The sequence below is a fragment of the Vipera ursinii genome (genome assembly GCF_947247035.1).
Source record: "Vipera ursinii genome assembly, chromosome: 5".
Classification (NCBI taxonomy): Eukaryota; Metazoa; Chordata; class Lepidosauria; order Squamata; family Viperidae; genus Vipera; species Vipera ursinii.
The window spans coordinates 37,931,566-37,957,617 of record NC_139518.1 but is presented as its reverse complement, the minus strand read 5'-3'; the positions used below and the strand labels follow the sequence as shown (position 1 = coordinate 37,957,617).

Genomic DNA, 26,052 nt, shown 5'->3' with positions numbered 1-26,052 from the left:
ATAAAAATTAAAAAACATAGAGTAAAAAAATTAAAAGAGAATTAAACAAGGATCCAAAATTACAAAACAATTTAACCCAATAAAAAGCCTAATTAAAAATCGTAGTCAGTCCAGGCCCGCTTGTTGGAACAACCACGTCTTCAGGTCACGGTGGAAGGACCGAAGGTCAGGGGCCATCCGCAGCTCCGGAAGCAACTCATCCCAGAGGGTCGGCGCACCCACAGAGAAGGCTCTCCCCCTGGGGGTTGCCAGCCGGCATTGCCTGGCTAACGGAACCTTGAGGAGGCTGACTCTGTGGGAGCGAACCGGGCGATGGGAGGTTTGACAATGGCAGCAGGTGGTCTCGCAAGTACCCCGGGCCTAAGCCATGTAGGGCTTTAAAGGTTATTACCAGCACCTTGAATCGCACTTGGAGGGTAACTGGAAGCCAATGCAGCTCGTGCAGGAGTGGTGTAACATGGGAGTACCGAGATACTCCCATAAGCACCCACGCGGCTGCATTTTGCACCAGTTGAAGCCTCTGGGGGCTCTTCAAGGGCAGCCCCATGTAAAGAGCATTTCAGTAATCCAGGCGAGAAGTGACAAGGGCATGGGTAACCGTGCATAGGGCATCTCGGTCCAAAAAGGGGCGCAACTGGCGCACTAGGCGAACCTGTGCCATGGCAGAACACAAACACCTGTCAGAAGCAAAATGTCTTCAAAGAAAAGCAGTTGCCTCTTGAAAATGCATCCAGTTCTCTCTTCAAAACGCATCTTTGGTATAAAATATGTAGAAATTCAACAAAATGTCTGCAGATGGAGTTCTAAAAAATCACTAGAAATGTTTTGCAATTAATATGTTACAAACATCAAAACTGAACAGCCTCCAGATGTGTGGACTACAATTCCTAGAATTTTCAGCAAAGGCCCTTCTGGCAAGAAATTTTAGGAGCTGGTTCACATACTTAGAGGACACCCAACAGAAAGCTGTTCCAACAGAACTCCAAACACATTTCCTCATTTACGGTAGGAAACACAGGAACTTCTTAAGGATTTTTTTTATAAAAAAAAAGATCTGGTCTTACTCTTGAGGGTTACCATAAAGTCTTCTTCCCTGAAAATTGCTTCATGGTCACATTTATTCTAGCCCACAAATGACTGTCATTATTGTCCTGCCAAGTACATATGTTTTTGCTTGGAACTATTTTTCATGCTTTTTCTACAAGCTTCCCTGCCTGATCACTGGGATTGTAGGTTTTCTCAATTACAGTATATGTTGGAATGACTCCAACAGCTGGGCCAAAAAATTTGATTCTAATGTACAGATGGAACAATGGCAAAATATGTTGCTGAAATGATTGAAATGTACCTTATGTTATATTAATCTTATGGTTTTTATTAAAAAATTCTTTTTGTATATGTCAACAGAGAAATTGTCCATAATTTTTAAACTTCAAATTTATGTTGGAAATGTGAACAAGAAGGGACATTTTATCATCTCTGGTGCATGTGTCAAAAGTTAGAAAATTCTGAATTCAAATACATTCACTAATTAAGATTTTAAAGATTAATATATAATTAAAACAAAAAGGGTTTATTTTCACATTGATGGACAAACAGTTGGAAAAAAGATATGGAACTTGTTTTTATCTATGATAACTGCTTGTTTTTATATATGATAACTGCTGCATGATTATTATATGCACAAATATGAAATGATTTGGCACTATCCACAAATGGAGGAATGATTGTTGTAGATGATGGAACTTGCTGAGACAGCTAAATTGACTTCTTTGATCAGAGAAAAGATAACATCTACATTTATTGCTGACTGAAGCCCCTTATAGACTTTTTGCGTAAAACAGAAAATAATGAACTTATGATTTATGCTTTTGAAAATTAGATTATAGAAAGAAAAGAGTTGTGTTGTAGTAACAGAATGCGGCGTAAATCTGTAATTGAACGTATAGCTGCTGTAAAGGTCAGATGCTAATTCTTTGCATTTTTTTTCTTTTCTTTTTTTTAACTTTTCTCCCCTTTCTTGCACTTTTAGCTTTCTCTTTGATTTCTATCTTCTTCTTTTCTCTTTTCCACTTTATATTAGTTTGTATTAGTTTTGCATCTCTTTAAAATATCTTTTATAAAATTGTATATTGAAAATAATGATTAAAACCAAAAAAGGATGATTATGTGTGTATATTTTTGTATATGTGTGTGTGTATGTATATGTGTTTGTGTGTGTGTGTGTTTGTGTGTATACACACACACACATATACATACACACACACACATTCACAATTACAGAATCTTTTCTAGTTCTAAGACAGAAAACAAGCAAAGGAAGGAGGAAAAGAAAAAATCCAGATGATCCTCCTCATCTTGTGGAGTCACTAACTTGTGTCCTTTGGGACTCTCCTAACACATCTGTATATTTTTGTATCTCCACAGATTGGCAATGTCATCCTCATCATCTTTGTTAGCTACTTCGGGAGTCGAGTTCATCGACCTCGGATCATTGGCCTGGGAGGCTTGCTGCTGGCACTAGGGGCCTTCCTTTTGACTCTTCCACATTTTCTTTCTGGTCGATATGAATATTCTTCAGCACAAATCTGTATGTAACTTTCTAGAACTCTTTTCTTCTCCAAGCCCTCTGTAGATATTTGAAAGTTTAGTGGAGCTCCCTGCCTTCTTCCTCTTTTTTGCTTTCTTCCCTACCTTCAGTTTAAAAGCATCCCCAAATTCTTGATTTGTTCTTGTTAAATCCTGCGTAATAGATATATGATTCTCTCTGGCAGGTAAGTCTGGAGGGTTAGTTGCATGTTAAAATAACTTGGCCTTTGGCCATCTAAACCTCCAACGTTCCCTGCAGGCTATGTGCAGCCTCTGTGTAATGACTTGTCTACTCTAAGCATGCCAAGCTGGATCAGGACCAGGTGAATCTGAGGCAGTGCAAGTTTTGTTTCATGGGTGTCATTGATTATTGTTCTATATATTGAATTGCTGCTCTGAAAGTATCAGGATTCTTTGATGCTACTAAAATGAGTAGAAACTGTGAAGATAGAGAAGTAATAGTAATCGGAATATTGCTGTATAGTACAAGCCTTTTCTGTGGTCAAAGTCCTATAAAAAGCGAAGTTTCAATCTTTATATGATATAGTACTTTATCTGTATTAAGGGAAAAAAATAGAAAAAAACAAAACAAAAAAGGGGCAAGGAACAGTATATATAAACATACGTACATACATAGCAGTATAATCCCTTACACATCTATGCTATTTATCTTTTTTAAACTTGCTAATATATAAACTTTACGACCCCTACATGGATTACTGCCTTGTCGTGGCAAAGGGGCTTGCGTAATTCAATGAAGCTATGAGCTATGCCGTGCAGGGCCACCCAAGACGGACAGGTCATAGCAGAGAGTTCTGACAAAACGTGATCCGCTGGAGAAGGAAATGGCAACCCACTCCAGTATCTTTGCCATGAAAACCCTATGGACAGTACCAAAAGGCAAAACGATATGACGCTGGAAGATGAGCCCCTCAGGTCGGAAGGCGTCCAATATGCTACTGGGGAAGAGCAGAGGGCTAATACTAGTAGTGCCAGAAAGAATAAAACAACTGGGCCAAAGCCGAAAGGATGCTCAGCTGTGGATGTATCTGGTGGTGAAAGGAAAGTCCGATGCTGTAAAGCTTTTTTCTCCATAGGAACCTGGAATGTAAGATCCATGAATCAAGGAAAGCTGGACGTGGTCAAAAAGGAGATGACAAGACTGAACATTGACATCTTAGGAATCAGCGAACTAAAATGGACAGGAATGGGTGAATTTAATTCAGATGACCATCAGGTATATTATTGTGTACAAGAATCCCTCAGAAGAAATGGCGTAGCCTTCATAGTCAATAAAAGAGTAGGAAAAGCAACACTGGGATACAATCCCCAAAATGACAGAATGATCTCAGTTCGAATCCAAGGCAAACCATTCAATATCACAGTAGTCCAAGTCTATGCCCCAACCACCGGTGCTCAAGAGGATGAAATTGACCGGTTCTATGAAGCCCTACAGCACCTTATAGAACTAACACCCAAAAATGATGTCCTTATCATCATGGGGGATTGGAATGCTAAAGTAGGAAGCCAAAAGATAACCGGAATAACTTTGGCCTTGGAGTACAAAATGAAGTAGGGCTGATAGAATTTTGTCAAGAAAATATGATGGTCATAGTAAACACTCTTTTCCAACAACCCAAGAGACGACTAGCACGCATGTGCGGGGGAACCTTTACCTTTTACCTTTAAGATATGCAGATGATACCACTCTAATGGCAGAAAGTGAAGAAGAACTAAAGAGCCTCTTGTTGCGGGTGATGAAGGAGAGTGCAAAAGCTGGGTTGAAACTTAACATTAAGAAAATCAAGATCATGGCATCCGGCCCTCTGAATTCCTGGCAAATGGGGAAGAAATGGAGGTAGTGACAGATTTTATTTTCCTGGGCTACAAGGTCACTGTAGATGGGGACTGTAGCCAAGAAATTAAAAGACGCTTGCTCCTGGGGAGGAAACCCATGGCAAATCTAGACAGCACACTAAAAAGCAGAGACATCACCTTGTCAACAAAAGTGCGTATAGTCAAGGCTATGGTCTTCCCAGTTGCAATGTATGGCAGTGAAAGTTGGACCATAAGAAAGGCTGAGCACCAAAGAATTGAGGCCTTTGAACTGTGTTGCTGGAGAAGACTCCTGTGAGTCCCTTAGACTGCAAGGCGATCAAACCGGTCAGTCCTAGAGGAGATCAACCCTGACTGCTCTTTAGAAGGCCAGATCCTGAAGTTGAAATTCAAATACTTTGGCCACCTAATGAGAAGGAAGGACTCACTGGAGAAGAGCCTAATGCTGAGAAAGATTGAGGGCAATAGAAGAAGGGGATGACAGAGAATAAGGTGGCTGGATGGAGTCACTGAAGCAGTAGGCATGAGCTTAAATGGACTCTAGAAGATGGCAGAGGACAGGAAGGCCTGAAGGCATTCAGCCTAATCTTCTGTGCTTTTACAACATGTCTAAATCACATTTTTTAAAAATCAAGCTGATTTTATTGAAATAGAAGTACAAGAATGTTCCTTAAATGGACTCCAGAAGATGGTAGAGGACAGGAAGGCCTGGAGGAACGTTGTCCATAGAGTCGCGATGGGTCGGACACGACTTCGCAGCTAACAACAACAACAACAACAAACTTTACGATGTGAAGATTGAAGTGAAAATTCAAGATGAGATTTAATATGATTGGGAAATAACACAAAAATTAAAAGAGAAAAAATGTGTTTAATAAAAAAATTGATACTTCCCCCTTTCTTTCCCCCCCTCTACTTTAATATTGTTATACTGCAGTATGTTTCAAACTTCTGTATTACTCCTCATTTCTATTTAAACCTAAGAGGAAACCAATGATTTATACATTGATTTGTTATATAGTCAGCTTGGCTTCCGGCATTTCCCACATTTTCTTTTAATATCAGGCAGAAACAAAGAGCCTTATCTACTCTACTTGAAAGGAGTTCAACATCTGGTTGGCAGGAGCAGTTGTTTCTAGTGACATCAGCTGGACTTGATTGCTCAGTTGCCAAGGATTTGGATTAAAATTCTGAATTTGTAAACAATATGCTATTCATCAAAAAGCAATGTAGGATGATGGGTAATTTAGGAAGCATTGGCAGGTACATTTGCCTCCTTCTAAACCTTCTAATAATACATATAATCCTGTAATAGTAACTTTTAATTCTGCAGTCATGATATTTATCTATAAAGTAACCAGCAAGAATACAGGAAAACATTCTCATTTTTGGAAGAGTTAATCTGAATATCCACAAAGCACATAATAACATCTTACAATATTTTCTCTTGCACTACAAGAGATTTTTGTCATTCTATAGAGCCATCTTTCTGCACAAACAATTATGAAATAAAATCATTGGAAAATGTGTTTATAGAAAATGCCATGATCTTGAAAATACTTATGAATTTGGTAAGAAAGATCTTGAGGAAAGATTCAACAAAAAATGTTATTACCTAGATTGTGGATTTTTATTTACTATGGCATTGCAAATCTTCAAAAGATTGCTTCAGAACACATGGAAACACATATGAAGTACCTCTTACTTCTGTGGGCTCTATTTCAGTGCAGCCAATGATTCCAAAACGCCATTACTGTATTGTGCATTATGGGCTGTCACTAAGTAAAATCAGAAGAAATCATTTCATCCAAGTGATCATGCCAGCAACCTTCAAAAACACAAATTAAGGCTAATAGGAAATCTTGGGGAAGATATAATCAGTTCTTTGGAGACAAAGTTATTATGTAAAGTTCACACGGTGATAGTAAAGGCAATAAAGACTTCTCTCATCTTTCAGAAAATTTCTGGGAATTGAGACTGGGCATTTTTAGTTATGTTTATTAGAAATATTCAGGCTAAATGAACGTGGATAATACTTCAATAAATAGAATGTATTCTTAGGTTTATTTGAGGCATTTTTAAACATAGTTTTCTTCATCATAGAATGTATTCATTTTTATGTTTGCCTCCAATATACTTTTCTAAGTAGGGTTGTCATTTCTAATTAACAGTTCCTAGTTACCATTTAAATGCCATCTGTAGATTCATTTCAATTCCACACAGATAGCTAAAACGTATTTACCTCAACTGTATGTGTGTGAGGACATTTTCTTTTCTATAAAGATCCTTTCTGATCACCCCAGAATCTCTTCAGTAAGAAATGAGAAGTGAAAATTAAGAGCATTTATATAAACAAACAAAACAGAAATTTTTGGATTGTATTATTATCATTTACCTCCAAATAGTTTCAGTTTTAAAAATTGAACTTTGTCATGAAATGTGTCTCAAATATGGTCTTATGACAATTGAATTATACAAATAAATATTAAATCGTTATGAAGGCTCCTGCATTCTGGAATTACATCCTGGCCTCCTGTGCTGTAATACTGTTGCTGTAATGAATTTATATGGAAATGTCAGTACAATGTATTAATTGAATTCCCTACATTAACTGCTCAGCATATTTTGTTTTGCTCACTTTTAAATTGATAGAAGTACACAAACCTGCATGGTAATTCATTAAGTGCTGAAAAATTGTGGTAATATCTGAACCAACAGTGAAAATACAGAAATAATGACCTACGATGTAGGAAAACTAAATGAGGGGCAAGGACAGTGTGTTTTAATTTTGCTTAGGTCCTGTAATAACTATCCACTTATCTTTTGATCTCTCTCTCTCTCTCTCTCTCTCTCTCTCTCTCTCTCTCTCTCTCTCTCTCTCTCTCTCTCTTTCCTCCCTTCACCCTTATAACTGAGGTTCACAAAATCTTTCTGAACATATCCGTATAACCAATGTTATCATATCTTGACAGAAAAGTTGAGGCCAGGTACTAATTAAACTAAGGAAGTTTATAGGTGTGGCAACTCTCTAGCAATCCAGGAATGAGATCGTTAAGCAAATTTAAGGATATAATTCACTTTTCATGTCTACCTTGATGTTACTAGGAGATCTCTGAGATTATAAGAATTGCAGTTGTTACCACCCATGATGCTGCTGTTACAAAGGATGATTTTGGATGGATGTTAGCCAGCATAAGGTGCTTCAGGTGCTCTTGAGAGTTTTTCAGCTTTCTCCCCCTCTGCACTCCAAAATGTTCACTTTCCACTTGTGAGGCCTTTAGATCCCAAATAGAGTTATTGTACCCCCCCCAGCCTCTATTGTTAAATAATTCTTTGTTCATCTGGACTCTAGCTATGCATACCAATAACAATGGCAAATATGGCTTGTGTTACCTCTTCAATCCTCTCTTTTTTTCCTGGAGCATTGCAAGTGATTATGTATGGATAACCTACTGCAGGTTGATCTCAAGTTTGCTGTTCGCCCATTTTTATATATACAGTAGTAATTTTCTTTTTCAAACAAAAATGCTAAAACAGGATTTAATATAAGAACTTAGTATAATAAAGAGTTAATTCCCAGTGTGTTCCTCTGAAATTATTGTTGATTTTGTTCTAGATAACCAAAGCAGCCAGTCCAGATTAGAGCTCTGTCAAGGGGGATTTAAATGTTTGAATGCCACCGTGAACATCCAGGAAGAGGCCAGTATCATGTGGGGATTAATGATACTTGCCCAACTCTTGGCTGGAATTGGAACAGTCCCTATCCAGCCTTTTGGAATTTCCTACGTGGATGACTTTGCTGAGCCAAACAATTCTCCTTTGTACATAGGTAAATATTTGATTGAAAGTTGTATTGTTGTAAAATCCTTCTTGTCTGGTTTGTATGGCTTTAATATCAGTGTCATGCTGGCTGAGAAGATATCTACTAAGTAAAGTGTCACTGATGTATCACTGATGTAGAAGAACTGTTTCTGATGTATCATAAGTCTGGGACATAATCTTATAATAAAAAGTGCTGTCCAGAAAGGACATGAAATCCATATTCAGTTGTGGGAACTATTGACAACATGATGACAGACTTAAGGTCTTTCCTGTAGGTAATGGCAGCTCTTGCCTCACGAAGTTCTCTGATAAAAAGAATTTTAAGCAGTAACCTTAGAGGTTTCTTGCCATAATATATGTGGCTATTTCAGTGGTGGGATTCAAATATGTGAATAACCAGTTCTCTATGTGGATGCCGCTTCCGGAAGTCCATTCTGGGCCTGGGCAACAAAAAAATTAGCTACCGGTTCTGCCGAAGTGGTGCGAACTGGCTGAATCCCACCACTGGGCCATTGACATTTCGTGTGGTAAGGTTTTTGCAGTTTCATTACACACTTGTTCCTCCAGAGCTGATGTTTTGCTCCTTTACCAGTAACAGTCTTCTGGCAATTGCCAGATACCAACTCACCGTGGCATATCCAGAAATTGCAGCATTATATGCTATATTGTAGCACCAGTGCTGCTATCCTATAAGATGAAGCAGGTTACCCATGTGTCTCAAGCTCCTGGGTTCTCTTACTGCAGACATGTCAAACACAAGGCCCGGGGGCCGGATCCGGCCCGCGAATGGTTTCATGTGGCCCATGAAGGCATCCTGGAAACAGTGAGGGAATGGCCCCCACTGCCTTGGCCCTGGCCCAAATACTCTCCTTCTGCCAGAGACCCTCAGATCTGTCCCACTCCTGCCCAGGCCCTCATAGGCACCCTTGATGTGAACGATGTAGAGCTGGCCATGCCCACCCAGTAGGCCATATGCACTCTAGCCATGCCCACCCAGTAGGGCACACCCACCCTGGCCATACCCACCTGGCCCCAAGGGCAACCGCAATGCTTATGCGGCCCTCAATGAAATTGAGTTTGACACCCCTGTCTTACTAGATGCAACTTCTGGTAAGTTTATGCAGGAAAAGAGAGGAAAGGTAGAAACTAGCATCCACAATGCTGACCTACATGCGTAAGGACATGTTCTACAAATGTTCAGACACCAGTCAGACTCTAAATGCTCTTAAGCAATTTTACCACAGGTTTTAATTTAGTATTTGTTAATTGAAACAAGGCATTTGTTTGTTGTTTGATTCAGTTTGAGGAGGCTTGTTTTATTTTGTTTTTTACAAGAGGCTTTTCCTCTTCTAAAAAAAACTTACTTTCAGTCTTATTTAAACATTGGATTTAAAAATGGGGTAGATACAATAAGTGTGGATCAAAACTGATAAAATCAGTTATATCCTGGTTTTGTTTCTATGATTGTTTGGTCATCTATATATGTGTCTGTCTGTCTGTCGATCTTATCTATCATCTCATCTTTTTTCAGTTTTGTTATGCCAGCATAGGTTGCCAGTCCTTATGCTTGGAGAAAATAATACCAGCATAACATTTGCTATTCCCACGGGTGATCCCTATCCTGCCAGAAACACATCATTTTTTTCATTCCCATTAAAGATGCAGACCCAGTGGGAAGTCATCATCAATCACTTTCTTAGAAAGCAAGTTTTTAACAGATGCTAGGCCAGCATGTTTAGCTGTCTGCCAAAACACTCTGGGTTATTTTTACAAGTATTTGGCCTATGTACGTTCATAACTTGACACTCAAGTTACTTTTAGATACAGGCTTAACAATGTAAGTCTTAATTATACAATTTGTTTTACAATAGTACTTTACATAGTTTGTAGTACAAATAAAGGTCCTTGCTTTAGATATTCAGATCAAACTTCAATACAGGCTTGGAAGAATTAAGACCAGTGAATTGTATTCCACGCAACGTAATCCACTTTTTCATTTTTTTTCCTTTTCAGCAATCTTATTTTCCATCTCAGTGTTTGGTCCAGCTTTTGGCTACCTTCTTGGCTCTGCAGCATTGAGGATTTTTGTAGATTTTGGACAGGTTAACCTGAGTAAGTGTTTGGTCTAATTTAGGGAAGTCATGGGCTCTCACACATAAGCTTTGAATATTCAGAGACTTGGAAATTAAGCTACAATAACATAGAATATGTTCCTGTCTCCATTTGCCACTTGCAGGCAGATTTTTGAGACACTACAGGGTGGAAGCATACAGCCTTCCTCAGTTAGAGGTACTGTGAAATTCTGCAGTTCTTTGTTCTTGAAGCAAAAAGCCATTTATGCCTTCTTATGGATAGATGTTTGGAAACAGTAGGAAGTATGCAGATATGTTTATTAAAATATTATTCTAATATGAACATTATCAAATTGGGAGGGGAAATTTAGTTGTTCACATAGTGAAGTCAGTTGGATATGCATATATAATCTACTCCAGCTTGAATAATGCTTTGAATGAAGTATTTTCATGTAATGTGTTGCCAAGGTCTCAGATCAAATTTACAGATGGATCTCTTGAACAGAGAGATCGGCTTCCACCTTTTCTTGTCCAATTTTCCCATGTCCTATCTAATTGTAATGTTATTTCTATTATTTATCATGGGATTTCTAGGAGAAATTCACATTTTATTGTAATAGGTTTTGCCTATGCAAAATATTATGCAACTAATTAAGAATTTGGACTTAGAAAGCTTTAGTGTAATGCAATATGTGGATGACCTTGGGAAATGAGGGGAAGAGAAGCTGCATAGGAAAGAATCAGACAAGAAAGGCAGGAGCCCCCTGTGGCTTAACAGTCAGAGGAAGAAACTTAGAAAGGACCCAGCTAATTGGTCAGGACGCGGTGGCTCAGTGGGTTAGGACGCTGAGCTTGTCAGTCAGAAGGTTGGCAGTTTGGCGGGTCAAATCCCGAGTGCCTCATAACAGAGTGAGCACCTGTTACTCGTCCCAGCTTCTGCCAACCTAGCAGTTTGAAAGCACGTAAAAATTCAAGTAGAAAAATAGGGACCACTACGGTGGGAAGGTAACAGCGTTCCGTATGCCTTTAGCATCTAGTCATGCTGGCCACATGACCATGGAGACGTCCTCGGACAAGCGCTGGCTCTTCGACTTTGAAACGGAGATGAGCACCGGCCCCTAGAGTCGGAAATGACTAGCACGCACGTGCGGGGGAACCTTTACCTTTACCTAATTGGTCAGGCAGTTAAAAGTAGCAGCAAAAAGTTGTGATGTCAGTCCTCCCAGGTAAATCAGACAGGAAATATAACTAGATGAAAAAGGCTAATAGAATTAACTAATTCTGCTAATAATAAAACTAACAGAATCTTTTAAATCTGAAGGTACAAACTTCAGTCACTATACTAGGGCATTTATAAATGTGTGGGGTACACACAGTTCTTTCTAGCAGCCCACAGATTTTCTTTCTCATACACATGCCAAAGACATCCCAGGCAGACTGGAATTTCAGAAGGGTTGCTGACATCTTGTCCTACATTAAGCAAATAAATATGCTGAGAGCAGGAAGTGGCAATGGGTTTCTTCTCGTTAGTTGCCTCTTGATTATTTCACCCAATCTTGAGTGGGATAGTTACATCCAGGAATATTATACCATTGTTTAAATGGGGTGTGGGCTCTTCTTTTCTGCATGCTTTTAATGCTGAAGGACAGGAAATCTGGGCAGAGCTGGAAAAGTGAAGATTGCTATTTATTCCTTCCTGCTCATTAACAATGTGGAGCGACCCTTTCTATGCCAGCTTCAAGGATCAGCTGCTGTTTGAAGCAAGACCTCCTACTGGGAGGATGTCCTGTCTCAAAATACAGTGATTTGAGGTCTCTTCCCTAAGATTGCAGGACAGTAGAGATTCCAAATGTCGGCCTTATTAAGACAGCTGCTCTACTGAGATTCTTTTCAGGGAAAGGACAGTTAATATTTCCAGCTACATTGACTATTTATACTGTTGACTAATCAGTTTAAAAAACCATCAGGCGACTAGAAAAAATGTGGAATACAATGGTTTCTATAATAATGCTGCAATTCCACAAATGAATCAGACATGTCACATTGCCTCCCTCCTTCAGCCATAAACTGTTAAAAGTCTTTACTTTAAACAAATGCTATAGATAAAAACTATAAAAAGACATAAGCAGTACTAGGATTTGTAAAATACTACTAGAATGTAAAGCTATGCTAACTTACATTAAGATTAATACTTGCTGAAGCCCTTCTAGGGCTGTTGGAATTATGACCATTATCCAACCCACTAAACAAAGAAATATTGTTAGGGTTAGGATTACTGAATAATAGATAATTGTGGTTGACCACAACTTTAAAGAAAGGGGGGTGTAAACAGGACCACAGATCAAATGTGACAACATTGCTGGCTTCTTCTTTTTTTTTTAAGAAATCCTGAGATAGATTGGAATCTGAGAAAATAGATTCTAACAATAGAAATAATTAGAATTTCAAGGCATTTGGCCACTGTGGAAGAAGGTTCATATTTTAAGTATTTGCAGAATTGTAATGTAACTTCTTGGTACAGTATACATAATACTTAGTGCAGATTTCTCCAGTCTGATACCTTCCAGCTAAAATGGGATTGCAATTCGCAAGGTGATTATGGGTCATGCTTCCTGAGAATTTGGGGGATTGCAGATCCAGTACATTTGAAAAATGCCAGTTTGGGAGTCTGGCCTGGTGATTTCACTTCTTGATATTTATGATTTGTTTTTCCATATGTCTCTTAGAAGATGTAAACTTGACCCCAGGTGACCCACGTTGGATTGGAGCATGGTGGTTGGGTCTTCTCGTTGCTGCTGGTTGTTTGCTACTCTGTTCCATTCCCTATTTCTTCTTCCCTCGATATATGCTGAAAGGGAAAGTAAGTCTTAAGTATTGGATTGGAGATGATCTTGCTAAATTGCCACAGTCAAAAAGTCCTGTCCATAATGGAATATAGCATGTTACATAAAAGGGGGGGAAACCTATTTATTTCCACTTTGTGAGGTGAGAAGTGATTACTTCTTGTTCTAGATTAGCCATTTTTAAAAATTATAAACTTTCTTTTTTTAACTGTCCTGAAACTGCCACTGGTTATTTTAATATATGAATTAAATTTATAGACAAACATCTTGATATACATAATCAAAACAATAGATCCAGATATAATGAAAAGATAAAAAATATACAACATCTTAGTAATGCCATGTAGGATTTTATAAATAAAACAAATGCTTTTATTTTGACATGGTAGGCAACTGGAAGCCAATGTGTCCAATGCTGTACAATGCCACCAAGAGATTTCCAACATAAGCTTGGATACTGCATTTTAGACATGCTACAGCTTCAATAACTTTGTCCCTCTATATTCAATGACCTTCCAAATGACCTTCTGTTTCCTTACATAAAAAAGCTTTATTGCATCTGTGAGCTCATTCATTAATCTTTTTCTGTCACGTTTATTTTTTACTTTCTGCTACTCACTCCTTAACAGTCCTTCCTTCCAATCTCAGATCTTCAAGAAGAGTACAAAAAATGTGGTGATATTTTGTAACAGAGCCTAGAAAAAAAATTCACTGGGCTCCCAGCAGTGATTTTTTAAATGTTTGTTAACTACCGTAGTTTCCAGCGTATAAGACGACTTTTTAACCCATGAAAATCTTCTCAAAAGTCAGGGGTCGTCTTATACGCTGGGTGCTGAAACCTTAGGGACAGGGCTGGCTGGAAAACCTGGAGTGGATCTTCCATTTAGTCTGCGCAGGGAAAGCGGGACCAATTGGAGAAGAAGCTGCAGTCTGTGATTTTTTACAGGCTGGGGTCTGGGCGTCTTTCCTTCTAAAGTTGAAGAGCAGCTGTCTGCTCTATCCCAACTTGAAAGGCAGGTGGGGAATGCCGCAGCCAGAGCAGCTGCTTAGCTCTAAGGACACATTTGACTCAGGAACTGGGCGGGCTGGCTGGAAAACCTGGAGCGGATCTCCCATTTGGTCTTTTTTTTTTAAAATCCCATTTATATCCCGCCCTTCTCCGAAGACTCAGGGCGGCTTACAATTTAAAGCACAGATCAATGTGCTTAGCAATAGCCTTCATTCTATGTATATGCCTGCTTATTAGAGCTTTCACCCCCCCCAAGCAGTATTATTACAAAGTCAGCTTATTGCTCCCAACAATCTGAGTCCTCATTTTACCTACCTCGTAAGGATGGAAGGCTGAGTCAACCCTGAGCCTGATGGGATGCGAACCTGCACTAATTGCAGGCAGCTGGTGTTACTTAAGGCTCTGTGCAGGGAAAGCTTTAGAGTGAATTAGGAAAAGTGAAAAAGTGAATTAGGAAAATAGGAAATGGTTGCTGGAATTGGGTATGTGTAGTTTAACGAAGAGAAGGGTGAGGGGTGACATGATAGCAGTGATCCAATATCTCAGGGGCTGCCGCGAAGAAGAGGGAGCCAAGCTATTCTCCAAAGCACCTGAAAGCAGGACAAGAAGCAATGGATGGAAACTAGTCAAGGAGAGAAGCAACCTAGAACTAAGGAGAAACTTCCTGACAGTTAGAACAATTAACCAGTGGAACAACCTGCCTCCAGAAGTGGTGAATGCTCCAACACTGGAAGTTTTTAAGAAGAGACTGGACAGCCATTTGTCTGAAATGGTATAGGGTTTCCTGCCTTAGCAGGGGGTTGGACTAGATGACCTCCAAGGTCCCTTCCAACTTTTTCTTCTTCTTCTTCTTCTTGTTCTTCTTCTTCTTCTTCTTCTTCTTCTTCTTCTTCTTCTTCTTATTATTATTATTATTATTATTATTATTATTATTAAGTTTAATCCACTTGCACTGTTTTATGTTTACATGTTTGATGACAAACAGCCTTATGTTCATAAGTGACAGTTTTCCTACTAAGTACCTGCATGTCATAAGCATTTGAATTAAAATTACCATATTAAAATCAAATCTGATGTTTTTTAATTTTTATTTGGTGTGCGTTGGAAGAGGGGTAGTCTTATACGGCGAGTATAGCCCAAACCCTATAATTTAACAGGATATGTAGGGGGTCGTCTTATATGCCCAGTCGTCTTATACGCCAGAAAATACGGTATTTAGATTACCTTGCTAGGCCCCAAACATGGGACAAATCTTATTTCCTGTTTCAGCCTAACTCAAGGCCATCCACAGGCAGTGGTCACAGTAGTGACATCTCATATTTGTGTAAATTTTTTTGGATTGCTAACAAAGAATTAAAGGGAGACATATGCATTTCAAACTTATTTGTTCTCATCAGTCAGCCATACCCTTTTGAGATTCGAACCTGGGCTGATTGCACATTAGGCAGTGGTTTTAACCTCTAGGCCACAGGCTCTTTCTCACTTTGTTAGCTGAGAAGCAAGGGAGATATGTGTTAAATGTTTGTTAACTATTTAGATTACCTTGCTAGGCCCTAATGTGCAATCAGCCCAGGTTCGAATCTCAGAAGGGTATGGCTGACTGATGAGAAAAAATAAGTTTGAAATGCATATCAGTCTCCCTTTAATTCTTTGTTAGCAATCAAAAAAAATTACATATATATATACGTGTTCAAAATACTCAGTACATATATTTATATATATTCTTTTCCATCAGGAAGCATCTGAAACAGATATCCTGAAGAAGATTGAGAAAGCAAAGGCAGAGGAAGAGTCCCTGGTGGTTTTTATCAAAAGTAAAGTGATTTTAATAAAAGTGTATTTCCAGTAAAAGTAAATGGTTGTTTTGGTAAACAATTATACCTATTTAGGAAAAAAAAACAATGTTTCTTAATATCTATGACAGCAACCACCCTGTTAATATTTGCAAGTTCAGTATGGATTTATTGTTTGGATATTTCAAGTCAACTCTTACCAGATTTCATTCAATTTGCAGCAATACTGAAAAGCAGGATAACTAAAAATAGCTATTTATTTCTTACTCATTCTGTTATGGTTTGAGTTAGCCATCTAATGATCTTTTAGTGTTTTTAGATGACATTATAATAGCTGGCCTAGCTGGTAGAGGTATTTTCAAATTCTACTCCAAGAGACAATAAATATTCCACACTGTTTGAAATATGATTGAAAAATCATATTATAATAATCACTGAGGCATACTGTATAGTAATCTTAGAAAATTGTCCACTAGTTCCAACTGATGGCTAACTCAACTCTTTGGCACATATCTACTAATATTTTCAAAATACACAGATGACCACTAGATAGAAACCAAGAGATATAAACAATTCTAATCCATTGATGCTACTAAGTGGTCAGTAGGTTGAACGTATAGTTTCACGGATGAAGATAAGTTCAATTTGTCAACAGAAAAGAAGAAAAATCAGCGCATGGAGTAACTAGAGCATTGTGAATCAATTGGAAGAAGATTTTTGGCTAATTAATTATATTGGGCAGGGCTGGAATTTCAAACAGAGAAACCACCAATCACATCCCTTAGAATTTTTGCATCTATCTGTTTTAGGAATACAATTAAGGGCCAATGCAGCAAGCCTCAGGAGGTGTCAGCAAAATTTATCATAGTATGATAACCTGATGGCTCTGGGATAGGATGGGGGCATATCAGAGTAGCTGTGTGAATGTAGCCATGACTTTTCATAATATACAAGGTAGTCCTCGACTTAGAACCACAACTGAGCCCAAAATTTCTGTTGCTAAGCAAGACAGCCATTAAGTGAGTTTAGTCCCATTTTGTGACCTTTCTTGCCACAGTTGTTAAACAAAACACTGTACTTGTTAAGTTAGTATTCTTAAGTGAATCTGCTACCCCATTGACTTTGCTTGTCATAAGGTTGCAAAAGGTGATCACGTGATCCCTGGGACACTGCAATCGTCATAAAGAGGAATCAGTTGCCAAACATCTGAATTGTGATAACGTGACCATAGGTATGGTGCCACAATCATAAATGTGAAAAGTGGTCATACGTTACTTTTTCAAGTGCCACTGTAACTTTTAAGTGGTCATTAAATGAACTGTTGTAAGTCAAGGACGACCTAATAAGACTTTAAACTGGGAGACTTTGAATTCTAGTCCCAGTTTTGGCATAAAGCCAGTCCTAGGAAAGTAGTAATGGCAAAACACATATCCAGGAAGTCTCCAAGAATCAGACATGATTGAATGGAAACAAAAAGTTTAATCTGAATACTTTCCATACCACATGCAAGTATGAAGTTTCTGCTGAGATGTAGAGAACTAATCTTATAGATTACTTTATAACCTTGGTTCCCTTCTTCCCATCCGATGCTTGCTTTCCAAAAGTAATTTTATACTTTGTTGATACTGATTTGCTTATTGACTTTTACTAGATGAGCATAGAGAAAAGTTTACAAGATAGAGGAATATAGCTCTGAATGTGCTTTAACAGTTTGAGGATTGTAGACTTAAATCTCTTAAGCTGCAATTCAGAGCTATCTCTGAACATAAGACAGTGAAAGTATGAGTAAATGTTATCTGTGTTACATATCTTATATACTTCTTTTGAACTATTGTTAGATGGAGGGATAAGGAGAAGAAAAAAAGATTCTAAAGAGCTCTCGTCTTTTTTTTTCCATGAGCATTTTAGCAGAAAGCAATTAAAGCCTAAATCAATCAAGACTGGTCTTCCCCAGTCGAGGAGTTTCCAGATATGTTGAACTGCAACCCTCCAGATAAAATAAATCTGGAGAATATCAGATAGAGGAACCTTAGTCTAGGAAAGCATCAGCATCTTTAAGAATAGATGCCTAGTAGACTTATCTTAAGAATTTATTTATTTATTTATTTTATTTATTTATTTTAATTCCATTTATATCCCGCCCTTCTCCGAAGACTCAGGGCGGCTTACAAGCTTAGCAGTAGCCTTCATTCTATGTATATGCCTGCTTGTTAGGGTTTTCACACACACCCCAAGCGGCATTATTACAAAGTCAGCTTAATTGCCCCCAACAATCTGGGTCCTCATTTTACCTACCTCGGAAGGATGGAAGGCTGAGTCAACCTTGAGCCTGGTGGGACGCGAACCTGCACTAATTGCAGGCAGCTGGTGTTACTTAAGGAGGCATTAGCCCACTGCTCCACCAAGGCTCTTGGTGGAATTGGAATTGGTCTTCTTGTTGCAACTGACATCTTTAATAAAATACTACAATCATTTTTTGGGTGTACCCATGTCCTGAAGCCCTTTTCCTTTCCTCTCTGATCTTCACACACTTCTATTTTTATTTTCAGAGTTCCCACAAGGCTTCTTAAGACTGCTCCTCAATCCACTCTTCATGTTGTTGGTCTTGACGCAATGCAGCTTCTCCTCTATTCTTGCTGGTCTCTCTACCTTCCTCAACAAGTACCTGGAAAAACAATTTGGTGCTACCTCCTCTTATGCTAATTTCCTCATTGGTGAGAAAACTAGAGCAACCCATCTAATTTGAGCTAGTGGCTGAGGCTTTCTGAGAACAAAGCACTGACTACTTAAACAGAGTGTTTAGCTACTTTCTTCACATTCATTTCATCCTGTAATGCACCAGAAAGCAACCACACTATTGAGATTGAAGATCTAATCTGTGAAATTGGAAGGTATAGAATAATTAGCAAATAATCTATGGGTTGACAACAGTGTGCCACGAAATATCTGTTAACAAATATAACAAATATTTGTTAACAACACTAAATTGAGGGCAATGAAAATTAGAATTCACCAAGAATATTGCTCTCATTGCATCTGCACTAGTGGCTGCAGGTGACCTTTCTACACATTCTGGTTTTTAATCCATCCAAAATCCTTCCTTTTATATTTATGTTTGTTATTTTTTTAAGACATAGTGTTTGTGCAACTCCTTTGAAGCCTGTATTGCTGTCTTAAATAGTTAGGCATGTTGATTTAAATTGATGAAATACCTCAATATCAGTAAAAGAAAAGATTTGTAGCTCAGGGTTGAAATGAGGTATCTTTGGTGCTCACTCCTTATTAGCAGCTAATTTCATTAGTTATCCAAATGAAACACCTGCCAGAAAACAACCAAGCTCAGAAAGCACCAAACCCAACATCCTTATGATAAATTAAATGCTATACAGCAAATAAATACAATACTGTATAGGACAGACATGTCAAACACAAGGCCCGGGGGCCGGATCCGGCCTGCGAAGTGGTTTCATGCAGCCTGCGAAGCCATCCTGGAAACAGTGAGGGAACGGCCCCCACTGCCTTGGCCCTGGCCCAGAGACCCTCCTTCTGCCAGAAACCCTCAGATCTGTCCCACTCCAGCCCAGGCCCCCATAGGCACCCTTGATGCGAACGATGTAGAGCTGGCCATGCCCACCCAGTAGGCCATACGCACTCTAGCCATGCCCACCCAGTAGGCCACGCCCACCCAGGCCACACCCACCCGGCCCCCTAAGGGCAACCGCAATGCTGATGCGGCCCTCAATGAAATTGAGTTTGACACCCCTGGTATAGGAGGATAGAGCCTAGGGCTCTCTTGCTGTTACTGTGAAAAAAAATTGGCTCAGTAGTACTTTTCTTTTGCCACTAGCAGTAGTGAACTAGGACTCTCGATGACAGCAACATGTTCACTGTTTTCCCTATTACTGAGAATGTTATGTTGGAAGGAGACAATGTTATTTTTTTCCCTTGGCTCTGGGAGGGTAAACAGAATCACAGTATTCTCTGCAAAAGAATCGCCTGTGTTTGCAGTTGCCTTTCCTGTAGAAATCGTCTGCCTTTTTGTTGGATGTTCAGTGTGCAAGATACAGGATTCCTTCAGTTTTATATGCAGAAAAAAAACGCCAGTAGGAATTTCAAAGTGCAATAGCTAGGAAACGGAATTGATTGTCCAATCATCACAATAAAAATGAAGAAAGATTTTACTATGCAAAAAGAACATGCAATCCTGTCTGTCCCAATTTTAAGACTGATTCCATCCTGTTTCCATTAAGAGATTTTTGTCTTTGTGTAGCACTGTTTCCAAATGTTAAGGATTTGTAACTCTCCTCAATCCTTTCCTTTCTTTTGTAGGATCTGTGAATTTGCCTTCAGCTGCACTAGGGATGCTCTTTGGAGGGCTCATCATGAAACGTTTTGCTTTTTCACTCAAAACCATTCCACGTTTCACCATTGTGGTGTTACTTTTCTCCACCCTTTGCTATCTTCCTCTCTTCCTTATGGGCTGCTCTTCACAGACCGTGGCTGGAATTCACCTGTCCAGGTAACATGCTCTATTCTTCCGGTAGTACTCTGTGGCAACTGGAACATACTGCTATAAAATCATGGCACAGATTTCTCTTTACCTTGTTTTGACAATTTCTTCCTGTCCCAGTCTTCAGATTTTTATTTAATTTTTTCTTTATTTAATTTGTTCAATTTTTTACTTTATTCCTCCTTATCTAACAAATATGGCAAATGAGTGTGGTGATGAACTCCAAAATGGGTTCTTTAGCCAGTGTTTTGTTGTGGTTTTATTGTTTTTGCTATTCTGACTTATGCTGACTTGTGCAGTCTACATTTTGCTGAATCATTTTGTGCAGGGATATCACCAAAACTATCTCCTTTGTTTTCCAATGATGCTTGTGCATCTCCTTGCTGCATGTTATGGGACTGTATCACTGGCCCTGTGTGATATTTGGGATGAACTCTTCTCCATAGACTACTCATAATTAAGTTATGGAATTAGGTGGAATTGCCACTATTTTAGATGGCTTTAAAAGATAAGTAGAGGGATATGATAGCTATAAGTAGAGGGATATGATAGCTATAACTGTCAGTTATGATGGACAGGAATATTGCTTTGAGATAACCAGCAGGAGAGTTAGTGTCCATGCTCTGCCTTTGAATATCCCAGTAATTCCCACGGTAAACAGGATAACTACTCACATGAAGTTTTGGTCCAATTTAGTAGAGCTGTTCTTATATTATAATATTGCAAAAAGCTCCAAATTATTCATTTAAAATTATTTGGAGACATGAAAGCACAACGTACGACCACAGCTGAATTCAAAATTTCTGTGGCTAAGCAAGATATTTCTTAAGTGAATTTTTCTCCATTTTACAACCTTTCTTGCCACAATTGTTAAGTGAATCACTTTATTTGTTAAGTTAGTAATGCAGTTGTTAAGTAAATCGGGCTTCCCCAATGATTTTGCTTATCAGAAAGTCACAAAAGGTGATCTTATAACCCCGAGATACTGCAACCATCATAAATAAGAACCAATTGCCAAGCATCCCAATTTTGATCACATAACTATGGGGATGCTGCAGTAGTCGTATGAAAAATGGTCATTTTTTCACTTCCATTATAATTTTGAACAGTCACTGAACAAATGGTTGTAAATCAAGGACTACCTGTATCAGTTTTCAATAACTCTTCCATAGAGCATAGAGAAGCTAAATGATGGAAGTCTTATTCATTCGAAAGATTATAAGCTCTTTCCCAGAAAAGTTTTGAGCAAATCCCAATATTTAGTAAGCTTTTCCTGTGATATTTTAGAAAGATGAAAACTCACTGATAAAATACATGATCTGTGCTTATAATGAAAGTGGCTCCAGTTGTAGTCCTCAAAAAAGCTTATGTAACGCATTCCATTGATTCATAACGTTAAATTGTCATTGGTCAGGAGTTCATAATTTTGGGGGAATGAGGGGTCCAATTCAAAAAGAAAATTGTAAGAATGTGATCCTGCCTTGGGAATGTACTTTTGCCTTAAGAAGCTTTTCCATTTTAATTACAGTATCATTTTCCTCCTCGGCTTCCACTTGATTTCTACTGATTGGCTTATTTAGATAGATTATTTCAGGAATCAAATGATTTTCTCCCCAAATCATCTACACATGTTTGTAAGTATAATGATTGTGTATGATTTAACTAAACACCATTAGCCATACCCTCAGAAGGCAATAGGCCAAGGTTCAAGATGGCAAGAACCCAACAATAATAGGCTGGAATCACCAGCCCACTCAAGAAAACATATTTCACTCATTGATTCCATGTTATTTTGTCTCCTTTTTTTCTGGCAGTACATCAAGTTCCCCAGAACAGGATCCATGTAACCTTCGCTGCTCCTGCTCAAAGTATCTCTTCCATCCAGTCTGTGGAGATGATGGTGTGGAGTACCTCTCTCCCTGTCACGCTGGCTGTAGTGGTTTCCTCTCTAATTCTTCAGTCTCTGGAATTGTAAGAGGTTAAGGATGCAGAGTGGCTCTATTTATGGGATTCAAATCTATCTAGCACTCATCACGTAGGCAGGGTGGGACTAAGGCCAAATCTTAGATAAAGAAGCCAAATGCTTTCTCCTTAATGATAGTGTTTAGAGCAGGATTCATTACTGAGAATATGTGCTTTTCATGCAGAGAATCTCAGTTCTAATTCTGATTATTTTAATTAAATATACTTCTCAAGAAAAAAATTGAAGAAATATTGTTATTCAACATAAATAATAAAAAAATACTTAGATTGGTAGTACAACATGTAAGATAGTTTTACTAATACTATCAAGACAAAACCAGTTTTTTGTCAGGTTTAATATGAGTCCTGTTCTATTTATTTAAAAAGCATCCATTTCTTTAATATCTCATCACACTCCTTAATCGCTCTGAAACAGAAGTACACAATTTTTTTTCGGGCTAGGAGATACATCAAAACTGTGAGAAGTATGGTGACAAGGCACACTCCACTTAAAAATGGGTCAGGCTGGAACAAAGTTGATTTTGTTGTTTAAATTAAAATTTAGCATCAGATCAGTAAATTAATATTGTAAATATGTTTATTGTCCATGTATCTAGTCACTTCCCCTTCTCATAATAAAAATTACAGTATATAATAATTTTTGGAATTCAAAAGCATGCAAATTCAAGAAGATTAATAGGTACCACTTCAGTCAGAAGGTAACAGTGTTCTGGTGCTCCTTTGGCATACAGCCATGCTTATAATGTCTGCTGTTTATTTTTGGGCTTTCACATGTACTTCAAGAAGTGCAGAAGTAAAAATCTAAGTTAGCTTTAGAAGCTCTGTTTTACTTTTAAAATTGCTTTTTGTGGTCAAAGCTAATTGTTTAAGATGCAGTATCAGCACTGTACTTTTTAATTTATTTATCTACTTGGGTATTTGTATTTATTAATTCCTACTCTAAACATTCAGAATAGTGGATCACAAATGTAACATCAGTATATAATTTTAAATGCGCATATAATGTCTATAACACTAGAGTAATACTACAACCAAATTCCACACTGCCCTTTTTCCCTCAAACATATAATCACAATTCTCAGCAGCCAAACAGTGAATTGGCCGTGAAGTAATTAAGCCATGAACCACTGGGAGCTGATTTATATTGTATCAAACTATTTGTTTATTCAGTGTTGTATATTCTGACCAGTTGGGCATTTAGAACAGAGGTTTTCTTACCATTTGTACTTTTAACTAGGAAGGCCAGGGATTGAACTTGGGTACTTATGATTCTGATGCTTTACCATTAAGCTATGGTCCAACCTTGAAGTGAATTGATTTCCTGAGATTGATTTCCCTTCTTTTGTTTCAACAAGATCTATACAAATTGCTCCTGTATCTCCACCAAGAGTGGACAATCTTCAGCAAAGACTGGATCTTGCCCTGTTAGCTGTGCCCATCTGTTGTTGCCTGTTATATTCATCATCTCATTTTCTGCATTGATTGCCTGCCTTTCTCACAACCCTCTCTACATGATGGTGTTACGGTAAGGAGGGGCTAGGGCCTTAGTAGATAGTCCCATGCAATACATTGTAATAAATACAAATGCCAACTGCAGCATAGCAATATGGAATAAAATAAAAGAAATCCTAAAACCTTGATATGTTTTCATACAGCTTTTCCCAGTCTAGGTGCTCTACTGACATTTGAATCAGCTTCCAAAATTCTTGAGCCAGTATATCTATTGCTGAGTACTCTGAAATTGAAGTCTAACCATTAGAAGGGCAGCTAGATGCCTTCTAAAAGTAAAAGAAATTAGGTTTCACCTGGTCTTATTGTACAAAGTATAGAATTTATGGAGTACTATCACCAGAAATATTTTTATATTTTTATAGGTTTTTTTCAAGTTTAACCCTTTTTTATGTAAAATAATTAAATAACTAAACCCAAATGGGTTGCTGAATGCCCAGACATAGGTAGACATATGAATGACCCTACAAAAACAAGTGTCAGGCTTTGAACTACCATGTCACCCATGGACAACCCCCAATGGGATTCGCACCCACACAGCATCTGCTGGGACCCTCCGTATAAATGGGGCATTGTATCCTCCCCTTGGTGGTGATTGCAGGGTCCCACACCAAACTGTAGATCACAGGTCCCCAACCATTGGGGCACCAGGGACCAGTTCCGTGGAGAGAGGTTTTTCCGTGGACCAGAGGATGCATGGTTTTGTGTGCTGCCTACATCTCACAGATGGGGCTTTGCTTGTTTGTGCTGGTCCACAGACCAGGGACTGGGGACCCTTACTGTAGATCAAATCACTGTAAGCTGAGGGCATACACCAGTCCAGTATCTGATTTTTTAAAAATAAATGATGCTGCGCTTCAGTGGTTGGATGGCCTAGATATTGGTATTTGAACGTAGATCTTTTTAACATTTATATTGTACTGTGTTTTACTAATCTAGGTGAAATGTTAATATATATTGCTAAACCATGTGTGATATATGCCATATGCTAAATAAATAGATAACTAATTTGCTATGGCTATTCCACAACCATTCATAATCATCATCAATCTTTTTAGCTTTTCAGAGAGCAGGAACAAATTCTTGCTCCCACTATCTGGCTTTCTGATATACTTTACTGTATTTTGATTCTAAACAGAGTGGTGTCCTATGATGAAAAGTCTTTTGCTATTGGAGTCCAGTTCCTATTGATGAGATTACTGGGTGAGTATCAGCCCAAGTCTGCAAACCTAAAGTTATTTATAAAGCAATAACCCACATCGAACATAGTAGGGATTTACTTCTGAGTTATGATTCTATGATTCAGTATTCAAACCTTTTTGTACCTCTTTCTTTTGCCCATCTATGAAATAGACTACTTGCCCTCTACTTTGGGCAAGAGAGAAGTCATGTTTTCATTTTCCCTTGTTTATTTGTTAATTAATATATTAGTTAGTTACTTATCAAATTTCTAAGCTGCTCAGTTCCATATGCAAACAGTTAAATCAAAAGTAAACACCAGTGTCATCCAGAAGGAACAGTAATTAATTCTCTGCCCTACCATTAGAGATAAAGACAGACAAATCCCCTAATCATTGAATCCAAGGCCTTGGAAAATCGTGTTTTTATTGCTATTTTAAAAACTGGTAAGATGGGTTGTGCAAATCTCTAGGGGATGCAATTGCAAAGGGCAGATCCTACAATAGAAAAGGCCCTCTCCTGAGTCCTACTAGAAGACATTGCTTGATCAACAGGACCAGGAATGAGCCAACTCTGTCAGATCTTACAGAGTGGTCAGAAAACAGACAGATAGTTGCTCATATAAGCTTTTATCATGTATGTCATGCACTATCTTTAGAAAATCTTCTGAACTATATCATATTGTATTTTGTCTGTGTCAGACAAAGTCAGTTACCTGACTTTAATGAGAACCTTTTGTTCCACAACCCTGGATTCCAACAATAAAATGCCACGTAACTTTAAAATTCTTCTGCTGTGATCCTAGTTTTAATTAATTCAACAGCACATTAAGACATCTGAAATAACAGCCGTCTGAGGGAAAGTGGGAGAGAGTGTAACTCTGAAAATGTAGTTTTTCTAGCTTTCT

At 38.3% G+C, this 26,052-nt stretch overlaps 1 protein-coding gene across 4 annotated transcripts in view; it reads left to right on the top strand.

Moving 5' to 3' along the window:
* Positions 1-26,052, top strand: part of SLCO2A1 (solute carrier organic anion transporter family member 2A1) — a 74,725-nt gene that overhangs the window by 43,715 nt on the left and 4,958 nt on the right. For 2 of the 4 annotated variants that reach the window (XM_083363254.1, XM_083363256.1), the window contains 10 exons: positions 2,428-2,590; positions 8,042-8,254; positions 10,261-10,359; positions 13,046-13,179; positions 15,907-15,985; positions 18,514-18,678; positions 20,294-20,483; positions 22,289-22,445; positions 23,813-23,982; positions 25,105-25,169. In XM_083363254.1, coding sequence (XP_083219380.1) covers positions 2,428-2,590; positions 8,042-8,254; positions 10,261-10,359; positions 13,046-13,179; positions 15,907-15,985; positions 18,514-18,678; positions 20,294-20,483; positions 22,289-22,445; positions 23,813-23,982; positions 25,105-25,169 — 1,435 coding nt within the window. The remainder of the gene's footprint in view (positions 1-2,427; positions 2,591-8,041; positions 8,255-10,260; positions 10,360-13,045; positions 13,180-15,906; positions 15,986-18,513; positions 18,679-20,293; positions 20,484-22,288; positions 22,446-23,812; positions 23,983-25,104; positions 25,170-26,052) is intronic. The other 2 variants (XM_083363257.1, XM_083363255.1) reach the window with 2 other exon arrangements.